The following is a 25,765-nucleotide window of genomic DNA, read 5'->3' on the forward strand; positions in this document are numbered from 1 at the left end:
CCTCGATCTCTCAACAGGTTCCCCTCTTCCCACATTCCCTGTTATTAACTTCTTTCTCTGGCAGGATTTTTCCCTTCTGAGTAATCGTGGTCTGGTCTGGTGGTGCCCTGAACTTTGGCTTGATTCTCCTTGTGCCTGTTCAGCCATGGCTTCCTCCCTCTCCAGTATCCTAGAGCTCGGGGTGGTGGCAGTCACATGTGTGTGTGTGTTTGTGTGTACGTGTACATGCACATGCACACATATGCATGCAAATCTATGTATGCCCCAGCCCCATTTTAATTTGCCTATTCTTTAAGATGAATACCTGACTTTTGGGAGCATGACCGTGCCTGTGTTTTGGATTAGGCACCTGGCTTCTCCCAAGAGCCAAGCCTGGGGCTGAATAATTATACTACATCTAAGGTATAAAGCCTCATGATATGTAGCCACATCAGGGCCACTCCATGCTCCATGAAGAGACTCTTCAAGCACAGGCTTCACAACTTTCAGAAATGGCACGAAATCTCTACCCTGCCTCCCAATCTTGCCTCTGCTCCAGAGGGAAATTGCACCCTCCATTGTCCAAGAGACCCCTGCACCAGCTGTGCCTCTTATACTATCACAAAACCTTTACCAAGCAACAGTCAAAGCTGCTAATGCTGTACAAGGCCTGGCAGCTCACAGATGCCTCACACCCCACCACTTGCTTGGGATCTCATTCACCTACTTATAAATACTGCACCAGGGTTACTCTGAAAATATTTGATCTTCTGAACAAACAGAAAACAAAGCAAAGAATAATTTCTCCTGGGATGAAAGTGCTCAGAAAGGCAAAGCACAGCTCCTCCTCCCTCCCCACCCCCGAACCTGTAAGGCTGCCAGGAACGACATCATCGGTGTCTGGGAGGAACAAAATGCCATATCAATTAAGCGCTGGCTGCCTCCAATGTCATGTTTATTAGATGAGGCTGTCTGTTTTCACAGATCAGTACTAGGTAACTGAAGCAAGGCAAGCACAGAAGTGTAAGAAATTAGAAGTGCTGCCGTCCATTGCTCTCTCTCATCTGGCTTCCCACTCAATCCTAGTAAGTGGGATAGGGGGTGGGGAACACCTGACACGGCAGAGCTGGAGCACAAAAAAGGGCGTTGGCCAAAGGCTCCGCAACTGTAGCTATAACGGACGGCCCAGATGAGGCACTCATGGGAAACTTCCCATCAGCACTACAATTACATGAACAGAGGCAGTTTTGTGGCCGTGCAGCTTGCAGCTGTCATACAGGAAGATGGTATTCAGTTCTAGCCTGTCAAAGTCTTTCTGGAGAAACTCTTTCAAAACTAGTAAGCCACATGGTCTGCAGGCACGTCAGAACTAACATGACGACTGATTGCCTAGAAAGATGGGCGCTAGACTGGTGTGGTGAATAAAGCCAGGAGACATGTTGCACATTTAGGGAATCAGAATTGTCCTAAGAGGGATATTACGTTAATTAACAAGTAGTCAGTTTTCAAAAATTCAGCTCAGGGTGCATTCAGATCAATGTTTTTGTGACACTTCATTTTTATTTCCACACACTTTAAACTCAATGCAGCTTGCCAAAAATAGAGGAGGACAAATAATACGAACCGTGAGATGGGACTGTAAAACAACCTGGTTCTGAGATTGTGACAGAGTAAGGTATTGCTTCTGCTAGATGTCATTAGCTTAAGTCATTAACAAGGTATCTGTGATGACCGGATGAAATCGCACACATTCAGTATTTTTTTTTTAAAGACTTTGGCTTGGATTCTAAGGTAGGTTAACTAAAGGAAGTTACGGAAGGAAAGTTTTCCATCCCCTCCTCCCCTTGCACCTGCACCACCAAAAAGCCGCTCCAGAGGGTCTTGGGGACCATCCTCAACACTGTTTGGCTGCAGAGGAGAGGAGGGGACAGGAAACTTTCTTTCCATTAACATCTTTAAGGGCACAGTCCTAAGCATCTTTAGACAAAAAAAAAGTCCTACAACTCCCAGCATGCCCCAGCCAGTCATGGAAGTTGTAGGGCTTTTTCCTGTCTAAATATGCATAGGATTGTGCTGTAAGTTTATTCATCTTAGGATTCCAGCCCTATTTTGGACAATCTCCCCTTCCCCAGCAGTCCCTTATGCTCCATCTCACATTAGACTCATGGTGTTGGAGGAGGTCTTGTAGACCATATAGCTATTATGAATGTCCTAGATATGGCCATCTGGTCCACCCCCTGCTCAGGAAATCCAGAGCTAGAAGAACCCCAACAGATGACTGTTCATGAGGGGGCCCTGAACCTCCAGGTAAGTTTTTCAGCGGGTGCAGGTAGCTTCAGGGGGGAAGAGGGGCTAGAAAACTTTCCTTCTGTTAAGTTCCTTAAGTTAACTTATCTTAGGTTATACCTCTCTGCCTAAAAATATTATGAAGGAGGAAGGATGGGACAAGGACCAGGAAGATGGACAGTGTGGGACTTGTTGCAAGATCAATAATGGAAGAATCTGTACCTCTTTAAAGAGGCACCACTTTTGGTTTAGGGAAAAATCACCCCCCGGTCCCTCCCGCCCCCCAGCAGTGGAGTGCTGAACACTGATAGATTATGGGGTGCAGAGCAGGCAACACAATTTCCCCATGTGATGTTCTGAAGGAGTTCAGATGGAAAATTGCCAGTCTGGAAGAACTGTCGGCACCTATTGTAATTCCTCCTAAACAAGTGATGCAGGTTTCAGCCAGCACAGCAAACAGTCAGCTTGGCAGACTGGTTGACTCTCTCTCTCTCTCTCTGCAACAAAGACTGGGGGATTCGCATCTGGGCAGGGCAAAAGACAGGCCAGGCTCAAATCATTGCTTCATACTGAAAAGCCAAGGGAACGGACAGAGGCACTGTAGTCATATTGAATCCTCTGGATTCTGGTCTGGTTCTTTGCTTGGCCAATAAATAAGCCAAGCCTCTTCTTAAAAAAAGAAAAAAGAGGAAGAGAAAAGGAAGAACTATATAGCACACACTGGGGAAGTTAATTGCACTGTGTATCATTCCACTGAAAGAGCAACGGTTTGCTCACACAGCCCGGTTGCCTGGGAGGAGGGAGAGGAATTACAATGTTAACTTTCTTTTTTGTGTCAGCAAGAGCCTGTGCACGGCCTGCTGCAAGTCGGACAGAAGCCAGGCAGATGCACCCATCACTAAAGACAGGTGGTGCTCACCAGCTTGTGATTCTTTGAGGCCAAGACAGCCCGTGCTTAGAACACTGGCTCACCTCAGGTCTCCAGGAAGAGGGGCAAATGTGGTTGCCCTTGCAACAAAGATAATGAAAAATGCCTTAAGAGAATATCCTTCGTAGAAATAATGGTTTCTAAAAGTTGCTGTTACTAAACCATATGGCCAAAGGACTGATTATGGCATTTCTGACTGTTCAATGCAGGAGGGCAAGGAACGTTAGTAATTTTGACAAGTTTATTGTTGCTGCTTTGACCTATTTTTGAACCCTTTATGGGCCAAGTGGTATAAGCACTCACCTGCCTATTATTCTCACAACAGCCTTAGTCAAGGAGTCTATGCTATTTCCCATTTCACAGCTGGAGAACAGAGACTGACCTCTGCTTCCTACATAGTGCTCTAGGCTCATGAATGAAGTTGTTCAAGAAAACATGTGAGCACCTCCATGCAGAAGAATGTTACTTCAGAAAAAGGAAGCATCTCAAAAAGGTCCTCCAGGGACCAGCTGCTCATGGAAGCGGGGACAGAAACATTGCATGGATGAGTAATCAACACATAGCATTACTATGCAGAGTCTTGATTTCTTAAAAAAAAAAAAAATCTACAAGCATGGAACATTAGGTCGGAAGTGCTTGGAGAGAAGGTGACTTAGGGTCATTCAGCATGTCCCTAGTTGGTCAAAGCTTTAAAATCAGGTTCCCTTGGGCCATCTTCAGTAGTCTCTCTTCTAGACGATACTAGTCCAATGCGTTTAATAAAAGCAGCAGATGTCTACTTTTCCTGGAAGCCTGTTATCACAACTATTTTAGGAACAAAACTTTTATATCCTATGTTCACATTGAGAAAGTGAACCCTTCTGCTTGGTGCATAGTTCTACTCAGTGGAGGCTGGTGGCTCCAATTTTGGTGGGGCTGCAAATCCATTCTGGGTTTCAATCAGAACCAGCCAGAACTCTAAAGGAGCTATTCAAGGTGCTGAACCTATTGTGTTTTTGCATAAAAAGAGCAGGGCAGAAAGGGGAAATTTAGTGCATTCTTAGCTAACAAAGCCTATAGCTGACATCTATCTGCCTTGTAAACCAGTTTATACTGTTGACCAGAGATTCTGAAATAATGGGCTGGAACGATGGATGCTTGAGGAATGCAGTCATTCAAATTCTGATACAAACTGATCTGATCTGCACCTTCTGGCCTAAAGTGTGGATTGGAACTTAAGTTATTCACTGCCTTTCACACTTCCTGAATGGTCTCATGCCACTCTTGGCTCAAAAACTTTTTTTTATCAAAAAGCTAAAAAAAATGTAAATGCCTATTTTGAGACAAAATTCATTGAAAATTATGTCTTTGAATGTGAATTTTCATGCAGATTAAAATAAAAATATCAGACTAAGGTGGAAACAGTGTGGAATGGACATAGATGAACATATGCAAAAGTGACACAGACTGGAAAGAGACCAACTCATCCATCCCTGGTATGAGCACACAAACAGAATGTGGGGGGATTGTGGGTAGGTTGCCTGATTACTGATAGTGGGATGTTGGAGACACAAGAGCCAATGGATGGGCAGCTTCAGAAATCAAAGGGTGAGACCTTCAATCAGGTCCTCGTCAAAGGCAACATAATCTGGTTAAAACATCTCCTTGCTTGTATCTACAAACGTTTGCTCCTTTTTCTTCTTCAACATTGTTCCAAGGCTGCTAATAATAAGTTACCTGCAAGGCACTTCAGCCTTTGTAGCACAACGCTAAATTAAAAAAAAAAAATCAAATAAACATCATAATAAACTGGAACCATTCTGAAAATGTTAGACCCTTGCTGTGATTAAAGCTTTCCTAGCCATGGTGAGGGAAAAGATGCTTTTGACACAATGAAAGCAACTCCAGTCTCTAATTCCCCAGGTTGAATGCTGAAATAGAACCTCTAAAAAATGCTTAATATATCTCCACCCCTTTCCCTAGGCAGCCTGGAGTAAACAGGACACAAATATAAAACATACTTATTTTGTTTCTCCCCTTTGGGGCATTTGCCCTAAAATCTGCTAGGAAATATCACACAACCACTTAATGACACAAAAATAAAGGATGTGATATAAGAACTTTGATGCTATAACATGAGAGCAAAGTCTTCGCGCTTTGAAGCACTGAAAAGACAGCCATAAAGGTCACTTCACTCTTATTTATAAAACGTGCCTTGTAGATTTTCTAGCCACATCTGTTTAGCTCACTGACAGCGCAGGTTTTCACTCATGTCACTATGGAGCTGATACAGCTGCAGAAAAGCGAGAGGCGGCTTTGCCAGTCAGTCTCCCATGTCAACAACTTAGCCTGCTCAATTCTAATTCCGAGTTAACTGGAGGCACTTTCCAACATGACGAGGGAGGAAATGGACCTGAATTTGTAGAAATTCAAGATGAAGCTATCAAGGTGGCTTGTGAGAAGATTAATGCCACTGCGTGTTAGGCAAAGGACTTGGCAAGTACCATTAATGAACAAGTTAACTTAGTTTCAATCATTGGTCTGAGAAGTAAAGCTTCTCATTATTGGAAAAATGGCAAGCTTTTATTAGATTTTAGAACAAGGTAAGACTAAGAAAATATCAGGCAAGAAATACCAGTAATGATGTAAAGTATAAGGAAAGGACACCTTTGTTACATTTTTGTGTCATGTGAATTAATTGGATTTGGGGGGATTTTGAATTTATTTAATTAAGTAGAACATAAATAGAAGAATGAAAATAATGCTTTAAAGGTATTCTATGGATGATCAATTATTATCATTATGTTTTATGTTGGCTGTATGCACGTGCATTCTTTTTTTGAAGAAAAAATTAATACATTTTAAGCAATAAAAATAGAAGAGGAACCAGGCTTCCTCTGGGAATTGCTAAGGATGAAATTTTCACTTTTGCATGAAAAGTTAATACACAGGCTTTACGTGGGAGATTTGCTCTAAGGCAGCATTCCCCAACCAACTGTCTGGGGATTATCGGAGTTGTAGTCCAACACATATGGAGGGCACCACATTGGGGAAGGCTGCTTTTAGGCATTTTAGTAGCAGCTGCCCAAGCCATTTGCATCCAGGCCAGTTCTTTCCACCCACCATACAAGACCAGTCTAACTCTGCTCTGGCCACAGCTGCTTTCACCCATCCCTTCAGGCAGTATGTGGCACAATAAGACAGGCTGTCTCCTGCCCTGGCAAATGTGAGCCAGCTGTACAGAGTCCTCCTCAAACCATAATGAGCCATTCAATCCATCATTGCTGACCTTATGTGGACACATGTTAGGGAAAGTGCCATGTGGTAATGACCATGGTGCACGTCCCATGATCTGTGGCCCAGTCACACTGCTGATGTTCCCAAGGGAATCCCCTGTGATCAGCTGATTCATGTTTGTTGACTACCAACATAATTGTGTTGCTATATTCTGCACAGGTTAATACGCTGGCAGCTTGCTGACTGCCCAAGGCTGGAGACAGCAATTCTATATCTTTAAAAAGGGGATTCCAGATATGCAGATTAGTGCTTAGACTCCATGACTGAAACGTTGCAAACCATCTTGGGATTTCTAGAGTCCAGAAAGTAACTTTTTTTTTTTGCAAAGAAAATAAAGGATTGAGCAGTGGTAGAAAGGCAAGGAGGCAAGAGATTGGGTAGGTGAAACTTGGGTACGGAAAAGCAGAAAAGAGTAGATCACTGGGTCTTCTCCTGCTGCCCTGCCACTGGATTCCCAGTGCTCCTGCTGGGAAACAAGGTGGGCAGGGAGCATGCACGTTGTTTCCCAGCAAAATAGCACTACTTCCTGCCTGACAAACAGCTGTTTGGTGGTCTGGGGGGTGGATGCAATTCACCCCCCTGGGGAGCGTGCACCTTGTTTCTGCTGGGGAACAAGGTGCATCCTCCCCAGTCACCTTGTTTTCTAGCAGAAGTGCTGGGAATCTGGTCATGTGGCTACTTCTGGTAGTGGCAGTGTGTATGTGTGGCAGTGTGTATGGCTTGTGGTGAATTCCAGGGGGTAATGCAGCATCTCAGCCCATGGAATTTGCCCACCCCTGTCCTAAATGGACTAGGTCTGGAGTATCTCAGGAGACCCCTTCTTGGAGACCCCCTAGCCCAAGCTTTACCAAGGAAGCTCTACTCATGGTTCCATCTTTTAGTGAGGCAAGATTGGCATCTACTAGGAGCAGGTCCTTCTCAGTAGTTGCCTCAATAATATGGAATGCCCTCCCCTAAGAGGCATGTTCAACCTCATGATCTTTTGTAAAGCTAACAAAAACTGAATCTCTTCCATTTAGTCTTTGAGGTTGTTGGTTGATAAACTGCTGCTTGACTGATTCTATTTTCAGTTGTTTGTTAAATTGCTCTAATTATTGTATTATGTTGATACATTTCTTCACTAATTACTTTTGAAAAGTGGAATATAGGTGATGTAAAATAAATAAAATAAAATATTGCATGCAGGTGATGTACAACTGAGCCGCAGTGTAGATTGCATGGATTAGCTGCATGCACCAATGTGAAATCCATCTATGCACTTGTGGACACATCTTAAGAGTCCCTTTTGATATTGAAGAAAGATCATATGTTGATGATTATCTGTGCAGTGGCTGAAAATATATTAAGTGCTACGAGATCATCTTTTAGGCTTCCCTCAAAAGATGGCATGGAGTCTTGTAACTTCAAGTGCAATTACTCCCGCTTAACAACTGTCGCCCAACACAGGAAAGAGTCGCAGGCGGAGAGTGAGATAACAAGAAAATCACTCCTTGTGGGGTGCAAGCAGCAGATCAGAAGGTAGAGGAGAAAACTCACCATGACTGATGGATCCAGAAGGAAATATCCCCCCACAGCCCATCTGTCTTGCAGGCACTTCTGTCAATATCCCAATTGCCACTATCCTTCTCGTGCCAATCGAGCCCTCGTATGGCTGAATGGAAGAGGCTGACCTGCCCAACCCCTCCACCTTATCTACACCTTACACAGGATACTTAATTACAGGCGCCTTGTGTGTTGAGTGCCAGGCAGGGATCTATTCATCAAGTGCCTCCTGCTGCCAGGCCAGGTTATGAGGAAGGAAGTATAAGATCTATGGATTTAATTAAACTCAGCACTATCCATCCCTGCTTACAAGACAGGTCTTCATAACTCAGCTTTGAGAGCACCAGCTGATGGGCCTTTGCCAGGGGTGCTTTTGTGCCGGCCTCTTCCTTTTTGCTCTGAGGCAAAACAAGACTCAAGGTGAAAGGTCCGTGGGAACCCTTGGAAAAAGAAGAGCACGGCAGCTGCTTACACAGGGCACCAACAAAAACTGCTGCTTGTGTTATGCCCAGTAAAATCTATGCACACACACTCCTTAATCCCCATTGGCTTTTCGTGAAGGATCATGACTACATGCTATTTTATTTGTAGTTCTTTGGTTTGTTTGTTTTTCAAAGGCTGGGACTGCATGCCTTTCATGGCTCAGTTGCTTGATCCACCTGGCACTGTTTTATCAAGTGTATCCCCCACCCTACAAGCATGGAACAGTGGCCCAGCTCTTTGCTCATGCCCCACAATAAAGTGAGCATTCTGGGCTGCCAAAGGTGGTCAAGTAAAGATGGTCCAGCATAAAGGGTATTGGACTAAATGACTTCAAGAGGATTTCCAGTCTACCGGCAATATCCTATTCAACACTAGTGCTAACGTGATTTACGTTGTGCTAGCACAAGCGACCTCTAGCAGAATGCTAATAGCATTTGCTAGCGTGCCAGGTGTCCCCGGAAAACCCTCTTGGCATTGCACTAGAGGTTGCTTACACTAGCACAACATCATTTATGTTAGCACCAGTGTCAAATTGGATGCTGCCCCTACAAATGATTATTTCTCTCTTTTTCTTTTGAAAGAAATAAAACAAAACATATTTACATTTCAGTCTTATGTGTGTTCATCCAGAACTAATTCCCCTGGTGCTCAGTGAGGCTTACTCCCAAGTAAGTGTGCACAGGACTGCAGCTTTATTCACCCTGATGCCTCTGTACCTACCTAATTCTGTTCAGAAAAGCCAGAATTCACCCTCAACATGGATTGTAATAGTTGGCTCTGTGCCTGAAAGGCAGGTGATGTCCCAGGATGCTACAAATTTCTCAAGCTGCTGGTTGTGTTCTTCAGAGGGACTTGCAGCCAGAGAACTGTGGCAGGGTGGCACCGCCAGCAAAGCCCAAGAGTGGCAACTGTCAGCCTGGCCCAGTTCTCCCAGTTCTCTCTCTTGAAGAGTAGCAGCTAGCAGGACCCTAAGGCGGGCAGCAGGAGATGGGCTGAAAAGGCTGCAGTCCAGCTGGTGAGGCAATCAGAGGGTGATGTCTGGGGAAGGAGAAGGCCAATAAAGGCAGCTGGGAGAGCCCTGAAAAGACTCTCTGAGGGGGAGTTTATTTAATGAAATGAATGTATTTAAAGGATTTCTACCCCACCTTTTTACCAGAATGGCCTTCAGGACAGTTTATATATTCCATAAAGAGCCATGTTATTAAATAATAATAATAATAATAATAATAATAATAATAATAATAATAGAACCACAGCAGTTATATGATTAAAACAATAAAAGGCCAGAGAGCATAAACAGAAAACCAACAAAAACAAGCTAATCAAATCAAGCAGCAATAAAAACAGCAAGTAGTAAGACCAAACAAATTAAAGAACAGTATAAAAGAGAACATATCTATATCTATATGCCAATCAAATTTAAACACACACTCACACACACACACACACACACTCACAATAGTTAACTAATGAAACTACTAACTGCCAAAAGCTCAGGTTAGCACACTTTATCTGACTCCCAAAAGACAGCAAGACAAACGTAACTCGGGAGGAGTTCCTTAATCAGGCTACAACAAAGAGTTAAGCACCCTTTCTGGCTATTGTTATAGGTCATGGGAGGTAGTGGGTGTGGTAGATCTCCCCGTTTCTGAGGCAAGGGAGTGTTTGTGTGCGTGTGCGTGCTCGCGCATGTGTGAGTGTCTTTGCACTTCTATCCCACTTGTGGCAAGCCATGCTTCTTAAAACACATTATGCTAAAAAGGTGAGCCCCTCGCCTGGCACAATGGTGCTTCTTGGCATGAAAAAAGAGGGCTCAGTACAGGCAAGACAAATTAACAATGCTGAATCTTGCAGGCTATGCACACAAATGGCTCCTTATGCATGCTTCCTCTGTCTTTCCTTTACACACACATTAACAACACACACTGCAGTCCAACCTGCTGGTATGCAGGACGAATTGTGTAAGGCTGAAAAGCCTCAAGGAAAGAATTTACCTGTATAGAGTGAGATGTAGGGGGAATCAACCACCTCAAACTTGAAACTGGGAAGGAAAACCCGCCACTGAAAGAGACAGGAGAGCAGTAAATCAATCAATGTGCATATATTTGTATGCTCATGCATGTGGGGATAGGGAGTTTGGGAAGAGCAGCTGGCACGAATATGAAGAGGGAGGAATATAGGAGAGTCCAGAAGATAGTTGCTGAAGTTCCCACTCATTGCAAATTCACAATGGCGAGTGTTTTTCCCCCATGTGGCTCTTCATCTGTTCTCCAAAGTAATTCCTTGGGAGAATAAGCTGCATGAAGGAAATGTCTGTTCTACTCCCAACCTGTTGTTCTTGGACATTATTGACCAAGAATCAGGGTGCTTCCAGATGGACAGCTCAGAGTGCTACCAATCAAAAGATACTGTGCAGCTATTCCGTCTTTCCCTCCTTTACAGATTTTTTTGTGGGAAGAAAAAAGATGGAAGGCATGGGAAAACACAGAAGGGTTACAAATGGAATATGACATTGTCTGCCCACCCTCACTGTAACAGTACATGTTTGAGGCAGGGCAATTGCACAATAAAAGGTTTGTCTGAAAGCATCAGAGCTGGTAGCTTGACTAGGCAGATCTGCTCCAGTAAAAGCAGAGAAAGGAAGAAAGATACAGCACACAATTCAACGTTCTCCCTACTAGGTGTATGTCTTCTGATGGAGCTTCTGGCCTTCATAACTCAGGTGTGAATTTACACGCATATCAAATCAGTACAGCTTCCTTTGCTTTTTAGTAGTAGCAGCTAGCAAAACAAACAAAAAAGGCCTGGCCGCATCCTGGCACTGATAATGCAAGAGCATGCACTTCTATTGAATCAGCCTGGTAATTTTCCAGACAATATTCTTTTCAGTTATTGTTTCAACTTGCAGACAACTTGAGCAGCTGTTACTCAGCTGTTGCCAGGAATCCACTCAACTTTTAAATGTATTAGTTCTTTTGTTACAGGGATATTGTATTTTCTGAGCACTCAAGCTGCAACATTTTTTTTGCTAGAAAAATGAGGAGTGAGTGCTGTGTGCAATGTAGTTGCCTGTGTGTCACAGCTACCTATTGGATAGTGCCTGTGACATCACTGTGATGAATGCCTCCTTCACTGCCCAACACATGACATTTGGTGAACAGTTTTCTCCTGAAGGTGCAAGAGAAACAGGATTATTTTTGTAAGCAGGTTTAGCTTGTTTTCAGCATGTTTCCAGCTCCATGCAAATCTGTGTGCCATGTGCACAGACCTTGTAGGAGAAGAGAACCCCATCCTCAAAAATCATTTGGGTGATGTCTCTGTGCTCTTTTGACTTTCAGCAGAACCCTTGTTCCTTCTGGCATGCTGTTGCTTCCTATTAAAAAAGAAGCAAGCTAAGGGTGTCTACAGACACACTAAAAAGAACAGGAGTTGCAACCCATTTTCTACCAGTAGGGTGAGCCTGGCTTCCTCTTGCATTCAGAATGGAAATGCCAGATATTCTAATCAGTAAACCGAATACTGATTCAATTGACTGTACTGGCCTTCCCCTGATGCTCATGCAACTATCTACCTCCCCACCCCTCAAAGAACTGCATGCATGATTCTTGAATTCAACATATATTGCTGTTGTGGTTGTTATTATTACATTAACATAGTTGAAAAACTGCTCTGGGCAGGGGAAAGTGGTTACATAAGGTCACTGGCTCTAGCCGATCAGAACTCGGCATATCTAGCTTCTGCTGCCAACACACAGAACGAGTTTCTACTGGGCTTAATTTAGGAGAAAACAAGGTGTGTTTAACAAAATTATGCGCACCTATAGTGGGCTCACCACTGAAATTACATATGTCTGTATGCACCCTAAGGGAGAATGAGAGAGAGAGAGAGAGAGAGAGAGTGCTTACATGCCATCCTTGTGAGGAATATAATCCAGGATTTTAGCAGAACAGAGTCAAAGAGCTGCTATTCAGGCCCACTGCTAATGTTCTTATATCTGGGCTGAGCTATGGTGTTGCTGTGTTACAATTTGAAATGTCTGAACACAAAGCAGCACCAGCGACTTTGGGTTTGTAATAAAGGTGACTCCTTTTTCTCCCACTGTAGGCCAGAGATGTATTGTTAATCTGGGTCCCTGGAGGGCCTCAGTGATGACTGACAAGCTTCTGGACATTGCGCAAAATGACAAAAGCATTAATGTGTCAATGTTCATCTATATATTTTACACGCCTGCTTTTAGACAGGCCCATATGTTTCTCACCCCTTCATGGATCACTGCCTTGTTGTGGCGAAGGGGCTTGTGTAACTCAGTGAAGCCATAAGCTATGCCGTGCAGGGCCACCCAAGACGGACAGGTCATGGCGGAGAGTTCTGTGGTCCACTGCAGAGGGAAATGCCAACCCCCTCCAGTATTCTTGCCAAGAAAACCCCATGGAACCTATCACAAGGCTAAAAGAGATGACGCCGGAAGATGAGCCCCTCAGGTCGGAAGGTGTCCAATATACTACTGGGGAAGAGCAGAGGGAATTTCCAAGTAGCGCCAGACAGAGTGAAGCGGCTGGGCCAAAGGTAAAAGGACACTCAGCTGTGGATGTGTCTGGTGGTGAAAAGAAAGTCCAATGCTGTAAAGAACAATATTGTTTAGGAACCTGGAATGTAAGATTGAATCAAGGTAAGCTGGAGGTGGTCAAACATGAGATGGCAAGATTGAACATCGACATCTTGGGAATCAGCGAACTAAAATGGACTGGCATGGGTGAATTTAATTCAGGTGACCATCATATCTACTACTGTGGGCAAGAATCCCTTAGAAGAAATGGAGTAGCACTCATAGTCAACAAAAGGGTGGGAAAAGCAGTACTGGGGTACAATCTTAAAAACGATAGAATTATCTCAGTATAAATCCAAGGCAAACCATTCAACATCACAGTAATTCAAGTCTATGCTCCAACCACTGAGGCCGAAGAAGCTGAGGTTCTACGAAGACCTACAACACCTTCTAGAACTAACACCAAAAAAAGATGTCCTCTTCATCATAGGGGATTGGAATGCTAAAGTGGGAAGTCAAGAAATCACTGGGATAACAGGCATGCATGGCCTTGGTGTACAAAATGAAGCAGGACAAAGGCTAATAGAGTTTTGCCAAGAGAACACGCTGATCATTGCAAACACTCTTTTCCAACAGCACAAGAGGTTACTCTACACATGGACATCACCAGAAGGTCAATATCGAAATCAGATTGATTATGTCCTTTGCAGCCAAAGATGGAGAAGCTCTATACAGTCAGTAAAAACAAGACCTGGAGCTGACTGTGGCTCAGATCATGAGCTGCTTCTTGCAAAATTTCGGCTGAAATTGAAGAACGTAGGGAAAACCACTAAACCATTCAGGTATGACCTAAATCATATCCCTTATGAATATACAGTGGAGGTGAGGAATAGATTTCAGGGATTAGACCTGATAGACAGAGTGCCTGAGGAACTATGGATGGAGGTCCGTAACATTGTTCAGGAGGCAGCAACGAAATCCATCCCAAAGAAAAAGAAATGCAAGAAAGCAAAGTGGCTGTCTCATGAGGCTTTACAAGTAGCTGAGGAAAGAAGGGAAGCAAAAAGCAAGGGAGAAAGGGGAAGAGATATCCAACTGAATGCAGAGTCCCAGAGAATAGCAAGGAGAGACAAGAAGGCCTTCTTAAATGAACAATGCAAAGAAATCGAGGAAAACAATAGAATGGGAAAGACTAGAGATCTTCTCAAGAAAATTGGAGATCTCAAGGGAACGTTTTGTGCAAAGACGGGCATGATAAAGGACAAAGAAGGCAGGGACCTCACAGAAGCAGATGAGATTAAGAAGAGGTGGAAAGAATACGCAGAAGAACTACACAGGAAAGATCTCAATGTCCCTGATAGCCATGATAGTGCGGTCACTGAACTTGAGCCGGAGATCCTAGAGAGCGAAGTCAAGTGGGCCTTAGGAAGCATTAGTAACAACAAAGCTAGCGGAGATGACAATGTTCCAGCTGAGCTATTTAAAATCCTAAAAGATGATGCTGTTAAAAGTGCTGCACTCAATATGCCAACAAATTTGGAACACTCAACAGTGGCCACAAGACTGGAAAAGGTCAGTTTACATTCCAATTCCAAAGAAGGGCAATGCCAAAGAGCGTTCAAACTACCGTACAGTTGTGCTCATTTCATATGCCAGCAAGGTGATGCTCAAAATCCTACAAGCTAGGCTTCAGCAGTATGTGAACCGAGAACTACCGGAAGTACAAGCTGGGTTTTGAAGAGGCAGAGGAACTAGAGATCAAATCGCCAACATTCGCTGGATCATGGAGAAAGCAAGTGAATTCCAGAAAAACATATATTTCTGCTTCATTGACTACGCTAAAGCCTTTGATTGTGTGGATCACAATGAACTGTGGCAAATTCTTAAAGAGATGGGAGTACCAGACCACCTCACCTGTCTCCTGAGAAACCTGTACGAGGGAAAAGAAGCAAAAGTAAGAACCGGACATGGAACAACCGATTGGTTCAAAATTGGGAAACGAGTATGACAAGGCTGTATATTGTCACCCTGCTTATTTAATTTATATGCAGAGTACATCATGAGAAATGCCAGGTTGAATGAATGACAGGTCGGAATTAAGATTGCCGGGAGAATTATCAACAACCTCAGATACGCAGACGATACCACCCTAATGGCAGAAAGCGAAGAGGATCTAAAGAGCCTCTTGTTGAGGGTGAAAGACGAGAGTGCAAAAGCTGGTTTGAAACTCAACATTAAAAAAACAAAGATCATGGCATCTGGCCCCATCACTTCCTGGCATATAGAAGGGGAAGAAATGGAAGCAGTGACAGATTTTATTTTCTTGGGCTCCAAGATCACCACAGATGGTGACTGTAGCCATGAAATTAAAAGACGCTTGCTCCTTGGGAGGAAAGCTATGGCAAACCTAGACAGCATAGTAAGAAGCAGAGACATCACCTTGCCGACAAAGGTTTGTATAATCAAAGCTATGGTTTTCCCAGTAGCAACGTATGGCTGTGAGAGCTGGACTATAAGGAAGGCTGAGCGCCGAAGAATTGATGCTTTTGAACTGTGGTGCTGGAGAAGACTCTTACGAGTCCCCTGGACTGCAAGGAGGTCAAATCAGTTGATCCTAAAGGAAATCAACCCTGACTGCTCATTGGAAGGACAGATACTGAAGCTAAAGCTCAAATATTTTGGCTACCTAATGCGAAGAGAAAACTCCCTGGAAAAGACGCTGATGCTGGGAAAGATTGAAGGCAAAAGGAGAAGGGGACGGCAGAGGATGAGATGGCTAGATAGCATCACCGATGCAATGAATATGAATTTGAGCACACTCTGGGAGAGAGCGGAGGACAGGAAGGCCTGGCTTGCTATGGTCCATGGGGTCACGAAGAGTTGGACACTACTTAATGACTGAACAACTACAATATGTTTCTCATTCTGCAAATTTAGTATTTATACAGACATGCTAAGTAGCTGATGAGCAGGGAGAACAACCCTGCATGCGTATGTGCTTCTTACTCCCCAGAGCAGCCAAGTGATTGGCACATATTATCTTAAAGCAATGATAAGCCCATGCAGCGTTTTTCATATTTCCTGTGCTCAGGTGACCTAGAAACCTTTGGCAGGGACTTCACAGCAGGGACGAGCAGCCATTGGGAAGGAAGAGCATTTACACTGAGCAGCTCTTCTTCCTTTTAATTTAGAAGTGGGACGAATGGAGCTTCTTTAAAAGGACTAATATTTCACCTCCAGCAGCCCGCAGTGCAACAAAGGCTTCTGTAAAGGGAACACAGCCCCACTGAGAGGCACGGAAATTAGGCTATTTTAAAGTTTCTAGGAGATGTGAGACATTTTATCTTGAGAATAAAATAGTTTAAGAAATTACCAGCTAGGAAGTCCTGCTCACACACTCTCTGGCTCTTTCCCCAGAGAAGGACACAATTAATTTTAAGGAGAAAAGACATTCTCAAGCCCTGCAGCAGGAGAGAAAGGGCTTGGGGACTAATCTTCCTCTTTTCTTTCTCCTTCCCACTGTCCTCTCCTTTCTTGTAAAACTGATTAAGGAGGTTTTTTTTAAAAAAAAAACCACACGTTTCCTTCTGCTTGGTTTATCTGACAAACATGGACCATTGGGGCACCCCAGGGCCAGATACCTTTTTCTTATCAGGTAACCTGCAAATGAGCCCTGCATTAATAAGGGTCCAAGGATGAATTTCTGCTGAAAATGTCAGTTTGGCTCGAAAGTTTTCTTTGATGGACGTGGAAGATTTATTTGCTGTCAAGATTTTTTAGTCAGAGACAAGAAAATAGAAGGCCAGAGGTGTTTTCTAATTTTCAAACCCTGTTTAATTTTCCTAACAGGTGACTGTACCTGAAGGGGGAAACCATCCAAAGGGATTTACTCACACCAACTTCCACGTGGTCTGATCCACGGTCATCCTGCTTGTGGAGGAGCTCGAAGTAATAGCGCCTGGAGGAGAGGATGCTGCATGGGAAAGAAAGGAGATCATTAGAAAATAACAAGGGCAACTCCAGGGTTACAGGACTTCTAGGACTACCATGCTTTTATTCCTGGGGAGCCCTCAGCTGCAGGAGATGTGGGCGGGGGCAGGGGAAGGAGTAGAAACTTCATATGTGGGGATCTCATAAATAATACTAGTGAAACCAGTTGCCAACTTCACATTGACTCTCCGGCAATAAGCACTGTGTGTACCCAGAGACAGAAAAAGGCAGGTACGACAATGAAGCTATTTGCTGCTCACTTTGCAATCTCCTCACTCAGAAGCACTGAATAGGCTGTATCAACACAGGGAGCTTCAGTGTGATCCAGTTGGTACCAGAGAGAAATATATTTTTTAAAAGCATCTGTAGCCAACATCCTCCTCTTCCCAGTATCTCTCAGTTCTGCTGGGTCCTCTCAGTAGGCTAACCTGAAAGTGGCTGTGTTGGAAGCTGGCTCAAATGCATACTCCATACAAAATCCTGTACTCTCCCTCCCCTTGTCAATCTGTGCAAAGCATACCCAAATCCTCCACTCACAGATTAAATGGCACAGATGTGTGTAAAATCACACGGTCTGCATAACAGATTATCATGGGAACGTTCACATTTTCACAGAGTTACGAGTTCTTTGGCAATAGCTGGCGCGACAGGGACAAGAGGAAGGGATGGTGGTGCAGTGGCTAAATGACGGAGCTGTAATTTGCAAAGTCAGTGATTCAAAGGCCACCTCAGCCATACACTTGCCAGGTATCTTTAGCCAGGCCCCCCCCTCTCGGTCTCAGCTCCCTCCCGTTTCCCCTCTGCAATACAGGGCTATTGTAAAGATTACCAAAATGAAATGGGCAAAGTGCTTGAATATGTTGTATAAATGCTAAGGGTCAAACTAGACTTGGTCTTTAATCACATGCCTGCCCTATATAATGTATAAAGCAAGAGGTTGGGGGAAGTCTGTTTATAACTTCAAAAGAGGCATATGAGTGAAGGGAGTTGTACCCTTCCTCACTTTGTCTTTCTATGGTCCATCACCCCGGGCACTTTTTCCCAGCCCAGCTCCAATACTGAAGGTGAATTGCCTGAGGTAATGGGCTGTGGCAAGATAAAGTGGGCAAGGTTACTGATGTAGGTCTCTCCTGATGTTAAACGTCAGTCCCCCACTTTACATGTGAACAGGGCACTAATGAGATTCAACAAATGTGATGCCTACCTTGTTATGCCTACTTTGACCCTAACCAATATTCATATTATTACAGACAGCAGGAATTGGAGCAGGGATGGGGTGGGGGGAGAAAGCAAGATGCAGGGGACAGGGGACATGTGCCATAGAGAGAATGGGGAACAGACATGTGTAGCACACAGTAGAAGTCCTGAGTTCAGCCTTCTTTGGCACCACAGCCTGCACTAGACACTGCCCATACAGGTTCAATCCTTTGCCCGTTTAGGTTATACACAATTATGAGAGCTCTAAACATTTCTTCTTTCTCTCTCTCTCTCTTCCCTCAACTGAAGTCTGAATATCTTCAGATGTTAAATTTTGTGCCAGATTCCAAATCATGCCTAGGGTAACACACAGCCTTGATGATGGGTTCTCAACACAGGTACAAAGCAAAAATGGGATGGGCTATGGCAAACTTTCAAGCCTCTGGAAAGCAATCAACCTTGCTGAAAAGGAGAGGGCCTAAGTACGGAAGTAAAAGCTGGAAGGGTTTAAGGATAAAAGATGCCAAAGCGGAACATATACACAAAGAGAATGCTGTCAACAGTTCTGGAGATAATAGATGCCCACACCCAGTTGACAGAGTCAAGACACTGAAGCTGCAGTTGCAGCTGAGACCCTGCTGTTCTATCACTGCTGCCTGTCAGTCCTGATCAGTGAGAGCAGAGGGCTCCTAAAATCCTTCTCTCACACACTTGCTGACTTGGTGTGTTGCATGTCACTGCTGCCATGGAAACCATATCCATCTCTCACACAGTGAGACAGAAGGCTCTCTGCCTTAAGGTGCCCAAGACACCAAATGCTTTGGATGCTGGGCTCATTTCACAACAACACAAACTCCCCAGGGCTAAGAGAACTTTGGGACTTCATGTGCAAGGGGTTCTCAAGAAAATATGGTGAATGGGGAGGTGGTGGGTGGCTAAAGACTTTAGCTGGTGCCTGCTAACTCAACCACAACAGTGGCCTAAAGAACTGGTGGCACTTCAGGAGTCTTTCAGACCAGTGACGAGCAGAGATCCATACACCTAATGGCAAAGGTAATGGGCCATGTGGAATCTTGCTGGGAACATGGACTTTAGGGCGTAATCCTGCTGGCTGGGGAATGCTGGGAGTTGTAGGACTTCCTCTCTCTCTAAACATGCAAAGAATTGTACCCTTAGCGAGTCTACCTCCAACACGGTAGCAAGGAGAGTGTTCTAACTGCACCATTCTTTAGGGACTGAAAAGAGGGGCAGAAAACAGAACCCTTACTTCATACCATCTCTGCGATTCAGCAAATGACTGCTGGAAGCAGGTTAGATGCAAGACAAGTACTTCCAGAGGTACAGAAGATTACTGGCAGGACCTCTGAAGGGAGTTGTCTAGAAAAACTAAATTAATTCCATGAAACAATGTTTTCAGATATTTTGTAATGTTTTGATTATTTATTATTTTCTGGACTGCTATGTTGTTTTTAACTTGAACCGCATAGGGATTTTAATATATTAAGCGGTATAGAAGTATCTTAATTAATAAAAAAATAAAAAGCAAAAGGCAGCTGTTTTGGCCATAAGGAAAAAAAACACACCCAAACCCATAGTAGCATAACGCCTTTATTAGGCTAACCAAAAGATCACAAAAAATGTGCAAGTTTTCAAGCTCTCCAGATCTCTTCCTCAGGCAATATGTTACAAAAAGCAGAGGGGGGAGAGTGGTGAAGTCATGGTGTCTGTATGATGGAGCAGAAGGGTCTGCAGACATTCAAATAAGGCTCCAGCAGGTGATGTGATGGGTTCAGGTTTCACCTGGAGCTGGCCCTAGGACTGCTAGGAGGAAGCGAGGCTGCAGCATAGTAACAATTAAAAAAATTAACCCCCCCCCCAAACTAGGCATGTATACCTCTTTCCTATCATATTACATCCTATCATTTAGTGAGGAACATGAAAGAAATCTGATCTGTCCCTCTGACTGCCCCTTCTGCCATGTGTAATGTGTGTGCATTGCTATGTGTAACCAGGGCATGTAAACCAGGAACATCAAGGCCTGCTCACCGCAGCTTTAGTTCAATTGCGGAAGAGAGAGAGAGAAAAACCCGCTCCTTATTTCCCTTAGGAACCCCAGGACATATACCAGGCTTTTGCTATCTAAGCTGGCTAGGTTCCAATCAGCTGCATCATTGAACTGTGTATGGTGCGCCCAAACTATTCTCACCACCACCAACACTCCCCACCCTTCCCTCCCACTTTCTTTCACTAGCTCCCTGATTAGATTACCACACGTAATTGTCCCCAGCTAATCATCTGCAAGGGAATCTGCAGTGTATTAACACCCCACACTGAGCACTTTTAAATGTAACTCCACTCCCCCAGGGCGCCAGAAGTCTTGTAAGGCCCATGCATGCCTTCTTTGTCAACCAGTCACAAGCCTCTAGGAACCAGCTCCTCCTGTTTATAACAGCAGTTACAAGAAAACCTTGGGCTGGAATCCAACAAGGTTTAGATTGTGTCAAGTTATCCCCAAAAGGAATGAAAGGGAAAGAAATAGGGTAATTTTTAAAGGGCAAAGGAATCTTGGTTTTAGGCATATTATTTGGAATTCGTTTATAAAATAAGCTTCAGAATTTCAGAGAAAATGGCTTGCAGATTGATTCATGTTAAGAACCAGAATCTAGCCCTTCTCTGCTCTGCTCTTAATTTTCCTTGACTGGAAGGTCATTCTACCACATATGTCCATTTCAAAAGAAAGCTGTGTGTGTGTGTGTGTTTTAAAGGGTAGCCATTTTACTCTGCTTCATCAAACACAATAAAGAGTATTGTGGCACCAGTAAATGCCAACAGTCCTATTGTGGCATTCAAGCCACAGTATATGTATGAGCCATTTTGGTGCCACAAGACTCCTTTTTGCATTGTTTCTAAGACACCTCGTGGCAGATCTCAACAGGCACCACAACCTCGTGAGTGATTTGGCAGAAAAGGGGGAGGGGCTCTGAGTTAAGTGCTGTGGGGTTGCGGAGAGAAGATCCAACTCATGGCACACAGAATCCCCACCTTCAGGCCCAAAGAAATGGCCACCTCCTGTAATGGGAGACTAAGACCCCCTTTGATAAAACACAGTGCCCTCCAGACGTGTTGGACTACACCTCCCAGCATCTCCTAGCCTGGGAGTTGCTGTCTAACACATCTGGAGGACACCACACTGGGGAGGTTGCTCTAGAGCAAGGGTGGGGAACGGCCTTCCAGATGTTGTTGGACTCCAGCTGACATCACCCCTGACCATTGGTCATGCTGGCTGGGGCTGATGGGAGTCCAACAACATCTGGAGGACCACAGATTCCCCACTCTGAAGCTGCTCTAGAGAGAAGCTTCAGAGGGCTCTGTGTTATTGCAGAGGCCATGGGTGTGTTCCTTTCTTCAGGGCGGCAAAGGCCAAGGAGCAGTGGTTTCAGGCATGCCGCTGTGGACTTGGGCTCTGCTGGCATGTGGCGCACTGGAGAGAGAGATGCTGGTTCTGAGCTGGCCAGCCAACTCCCCTCTCCCTGACCAGGGTGGAAGGGAAGAATGATAGGCTGCTTGATTTTCTCTTCAGCTCTAGGCGAGGCAGCTGGCCAGCACAGCAGCTGTGTGTGACTCTCATGCTTTCCAGTGTTCCAGTTCAATGCATTGCTTCTTGGCTGGGCTGCTCTTCAGCCTTCCCCGTGTTTGCAGGGACAGGGGGACCAGTTGCAGGGGGAATGGAAATTTTCCAGTTGGACATTTCTACTCTTCACAGCTCATTTCCAACATTATTGCCACTGCTCCCCACAAGATGGAAACACCACCACCAGTCAAACGTGGTGGGTGGAAAAAACTGCCCTGAGCCATTATCCTTACTGCCCCCGCCCCACAGATGCACTCCTTCTTTGCCTTACTCCTCTTTCTGCATGATCCTCACATACTGCCATGCTCACCCCCATCTTGGAAGCATGCAGTTAGCCAACCCCATCCCCCAGTTACAAAGTTTTTGGGGTGACTGTAAGATACCAAAAAGGGACGACATTTGAAATGAATCACATATATTCAAATAACAGGCATATCTGTGTTCAGAAGTCTTCAATAGTCTTCTAAACACAAACCGAACCATTGGCAAGGCATGGGTGTATGTATGTATCCTTCATGAGGCAACTTTAAGAAAAGGTCACCTTGCAGTGGAAGAAAATGGTTGTGAGAATCAAGTGAAATGCTCATTTCTCGAACCATGATGCAAAAGCACAGCTCTGCAAAGTCTGTTCTTGACTTTGCTTTGGGATTCTCTGAGAAAAGCTAGGCAAGGCACCTCATTTTGCTCTGCTTCGCATCCCAAAAGGAAATTACATTAACAGTTCCACTTATGTGCTGGATTATGGTTAGGCTCAGTTCACTTCTGTCTCTAAAGTGCTTTGAGAACCTACAGCACACGTTATGGCTGCTCAGCAGAATGGGGCATAATGGGGGAGGGGGGAACTAACCTAAAAAACAGATGGGATTTGATTGCACCAAATTCCAGTGCTCTGTATGAGGTGCTTATGTTGCCGAATTCAAAGAAACCAGTGAGAGAAAAACAGTTAAACCCATTGCTTTTTTGAGCTGAAATGGGAAACTAAACTAGCCTTAGTCTCACCCTGTGCCTTTAACTGCCACACAGAGGTACACAGGACACAGCCCTCTGGATTCATTTATTGAACTGCTGAGCACCTCTATTAAGAAGGCAAAAGATTTCCCAGCATGCACTGGCTATTAACAAGTCCACTGCTTAAAGTTGTGCCATCTCACTGAAAAGACAGGGAGAGAAGCCTCATTTATTAGCTTTGCTGAGGCACTGGCATGATGACACTCATACTGGAAATCTGCCAGTATGCCCAGTAGTGAGATTTGGTTTCGGGCTTTCTATTAACTGGGCAGGTGTTTGCCCATTCATACTCCTTTGCATTTGGACAGCTTCCCTCATTTCTTTCCTCCAGCAGCTGGGGGAAGCAATAAGAATTCAGCACACATCTTCGCTATTATTTTGGAGCTCTTCATATCCTGACCCTAGCAAGAAAACTCTGCATGCCCCGTTCTTTGCAGTTGTCCTTCTGCCAGTCTGAGGGCATGGCACAGGATATATCACAGAGAAACAAGAGGCTATGCCAAAAGGTGCACACAAATATATTTATACAGGGCACATGACAAGAGTCCACAGGCCACCACCAGAAAGGGAGCAGTTCATAACCCTGAAGTATCTTTCTCAATGGCCTACTTGAATAGCACTGTCAGAAGCTCTGTTTACAACATGGAAGCTATGTGCTGAATAAACCTCATTGCTGGTGAAGGACAAAGTGGTCTACATGCGTGAAAAGAGCACGGGCTCAGTTGTTTACTGCACATGAAAACAATGCGCAATGGTTTAACGGAAGATAGGATAGGGCTGCCATGCAGAAGATGGAACAGATGTCTTCTCTGATGCTCCAGAGGGCAGGATTAGAACTAATGGATAGAAATTCCAAGGAACCAGATATTGGCTAAACATTAGGAGAACTTTCCTAATGGAAGCAGCTGTTTGACAGCAGAACAGACTGCCTCCAGATGTAGTGGACTCTTCTTCATTGGGGGTATTTATGCAAAGACTGGATGGTCCTTGACAGGAATGTTGTAGTTGCATCCTGCATTGTAGATCCTGTACTGAGCAGGGGATTGGCCTAGGCAACCTCCAAGGTCCCTTCCAACCCTAAAATGCTATGATTACAGCATCATATAATATAAAACAGGGAAAACATGACAGGGATGCAGAGTGGAAGGGAAAGAACACTGCTGCAAAGCACCAAGGAAGGTCCTGCTTGACAGTGAATTGATGGAGCAGGCAAAGACAGGCCAGCAGTGAGCTGCCAGCTCTGTCCAGTTCCTTCCAGGCAGAAAATGGCTTCAAACTGACAGGCCTCAAAAAAGGACACAGAGGTTGGAGGATGGAAGGGAGTGATGGAATGGGGAAGGAAGGAAGGAGGAAAGGGGAAAAGCCTATTGAAGGCAGATGTTTACAGAAGGAATGATCTGTCCCAAAGGATATACTTGGCCTTGGATTTGGGCAGCCTGGGTTCAAAGTTCACCATCTGCCAAGAACACAATGTGTGGTCTTAAGCAAGTCACCATCTTTCCGCCTCAGCCCTGATATATAGATAGACAGATATGGATATAGATATATAAATACAACCCAGTACGATAAAATCCTACTTTATACTAAAAAACCTCTATTATCTGATAAGGTGTCTGCTACACTGACTACCTTGATCCTTCCCATTTCTTTCGCCCAGGGTGTCCTTGTAGCTAAAGCATGCCAATCTGTAAAAAAGAGGACTTCTTGATTAGAACAGGCTGCTAATTACACCATACACGTTTCTTTTCCCCATAAGCTATGTTTGCTCTGGTGGAGGGCTACAAGGAAACCTGGAAAGGGAACAAGCCAACAGAGCAATCCTATCCCAGCTTCCAGCCCTGCCTACTGGAGGCTGGCTGAAGAGAGTTAGGATGGGGTGGAAGTGACCTTCGACCTGTGGGGCAGCACATCCAGTCCAGAGGCCCCCAGTACGCCTGCAGAAAGCTCCACAGGCACAGAGCTGCCACCCTCAGTTGTTCTCGTTAGTGGAAGGGGGCCAAACAGGGTATTCTGGGGGTGGGCATAGATCTGTTGGATTGAAAGCCCCCTGGCTTTCCTTACACAACCTTGAACTACGCCAACCTGAGTCTGGCTTAGTCATTTGCCCTCCCATTCAATGGTGGGGATAAAAAGATCTGCCAGGGGAAAAGCTGCTCCCTCACCTCCTGCCCTGGTTGCAGTGAGCTGGCAGGGATTTGGATGTGGTAGACTGTATGGCTTATAACTCCTCCTCTCCACCCCACCCACATGCTTAGGATTGCTGTTTCAGTTGTCATGAAGGATGGAAGGATGTGGCAGCAATACATACCGGATTGGCTTGGAGACTTGTGAGCTGAATTTTGTGAACTCTCCTGGGGCAGTCCACTCAGAGCCCAGCTAAAGAAAAACAGAAAGGATGTGAATATGGGTACCAAATTCAGTGTTTGACAAGGGCATATAAAATTCCCCCTCCCCACCACAAAAAGTAATGAAAATCCAAAATGGTGCTGGTTGAAGTTTATTAGAAAAACACGATCAAGATGGTTTGGAGCACAACCGGCTTGAAGATTATTCCCAACTACGAAGTCCTAGCCATATAGTAAGAAAAATATAGAAAAATCCTTAGCATAAGTCTATCAATCTTCAGCTGGTAGACCACAGTTCTTAAGGCTTTTCTCCCTGTTATTTTGTAATCTTATTTCCCACCTTCTGGTTTGTTTCTGATCTCGTCGGTTTTATCCCTAGTACTAAGAAGTGGGTGTTTTTTAAAAAACCATTGAGAGCAGAATCCAGTGGGATACTTACGCTCTACCGATTCTCTTGTGCCCTGCCAATTCCCATCTGCAAGTGGTGCCCATCAAGAAATGAGCATTTCCACTTGTTTCACGGCTTCCTCTTTGAAGTGTTACATCTCTGTTGC

At 44.6% G+C, this 25,765-nt stretch overlaps 1 protein-coding gene across 1 annotated transcript in view; it reads right to left on the reverse strand.

The window, feature by feature from the left end:
- Positions 1-25,765, reverse strand: part of B4GALNT4 (beta-1,4-N-acetyl-galactosaminyltransferase 4) — a 210,301-nt gene that overhangs the window by 25,690 nt on the left and 158,846 nt on the right. Inside the window, exons 7-9 of the mRNA XM_084828719.1 lie at positions 25,175-25,242; positions 16,935-17,013; positions 10,489-10,555 (exon numbers count right to left, since the gene is read on the reverse strand). Coding sequence (XP_084684845.1) covers positions 10,489-10,555; positions 16,935-17,013; positions 25,175-25,242 — 214 coding nt within the window. The remainder of the gene's footprint in view (positions 1-10,488; positions 10,556-16,934; positions 17,014-25,174; positions 25,243-25,765) is intronic.

The sequence above is a fragment of the Heloderma suspectum genome, chromosome 1 (genome assembly GCF_057233095.1).
Source record: "Heloderma suspectum isolate Gila_16-S chromosome 1, 16-S_ref, whole genome shotgun sequence".
NCBI lineage: Eukaryota > Metazoa > Chordata > Lepidosauria > Squamata > Helodermatidae > Heloderma > Heloderma suspectum.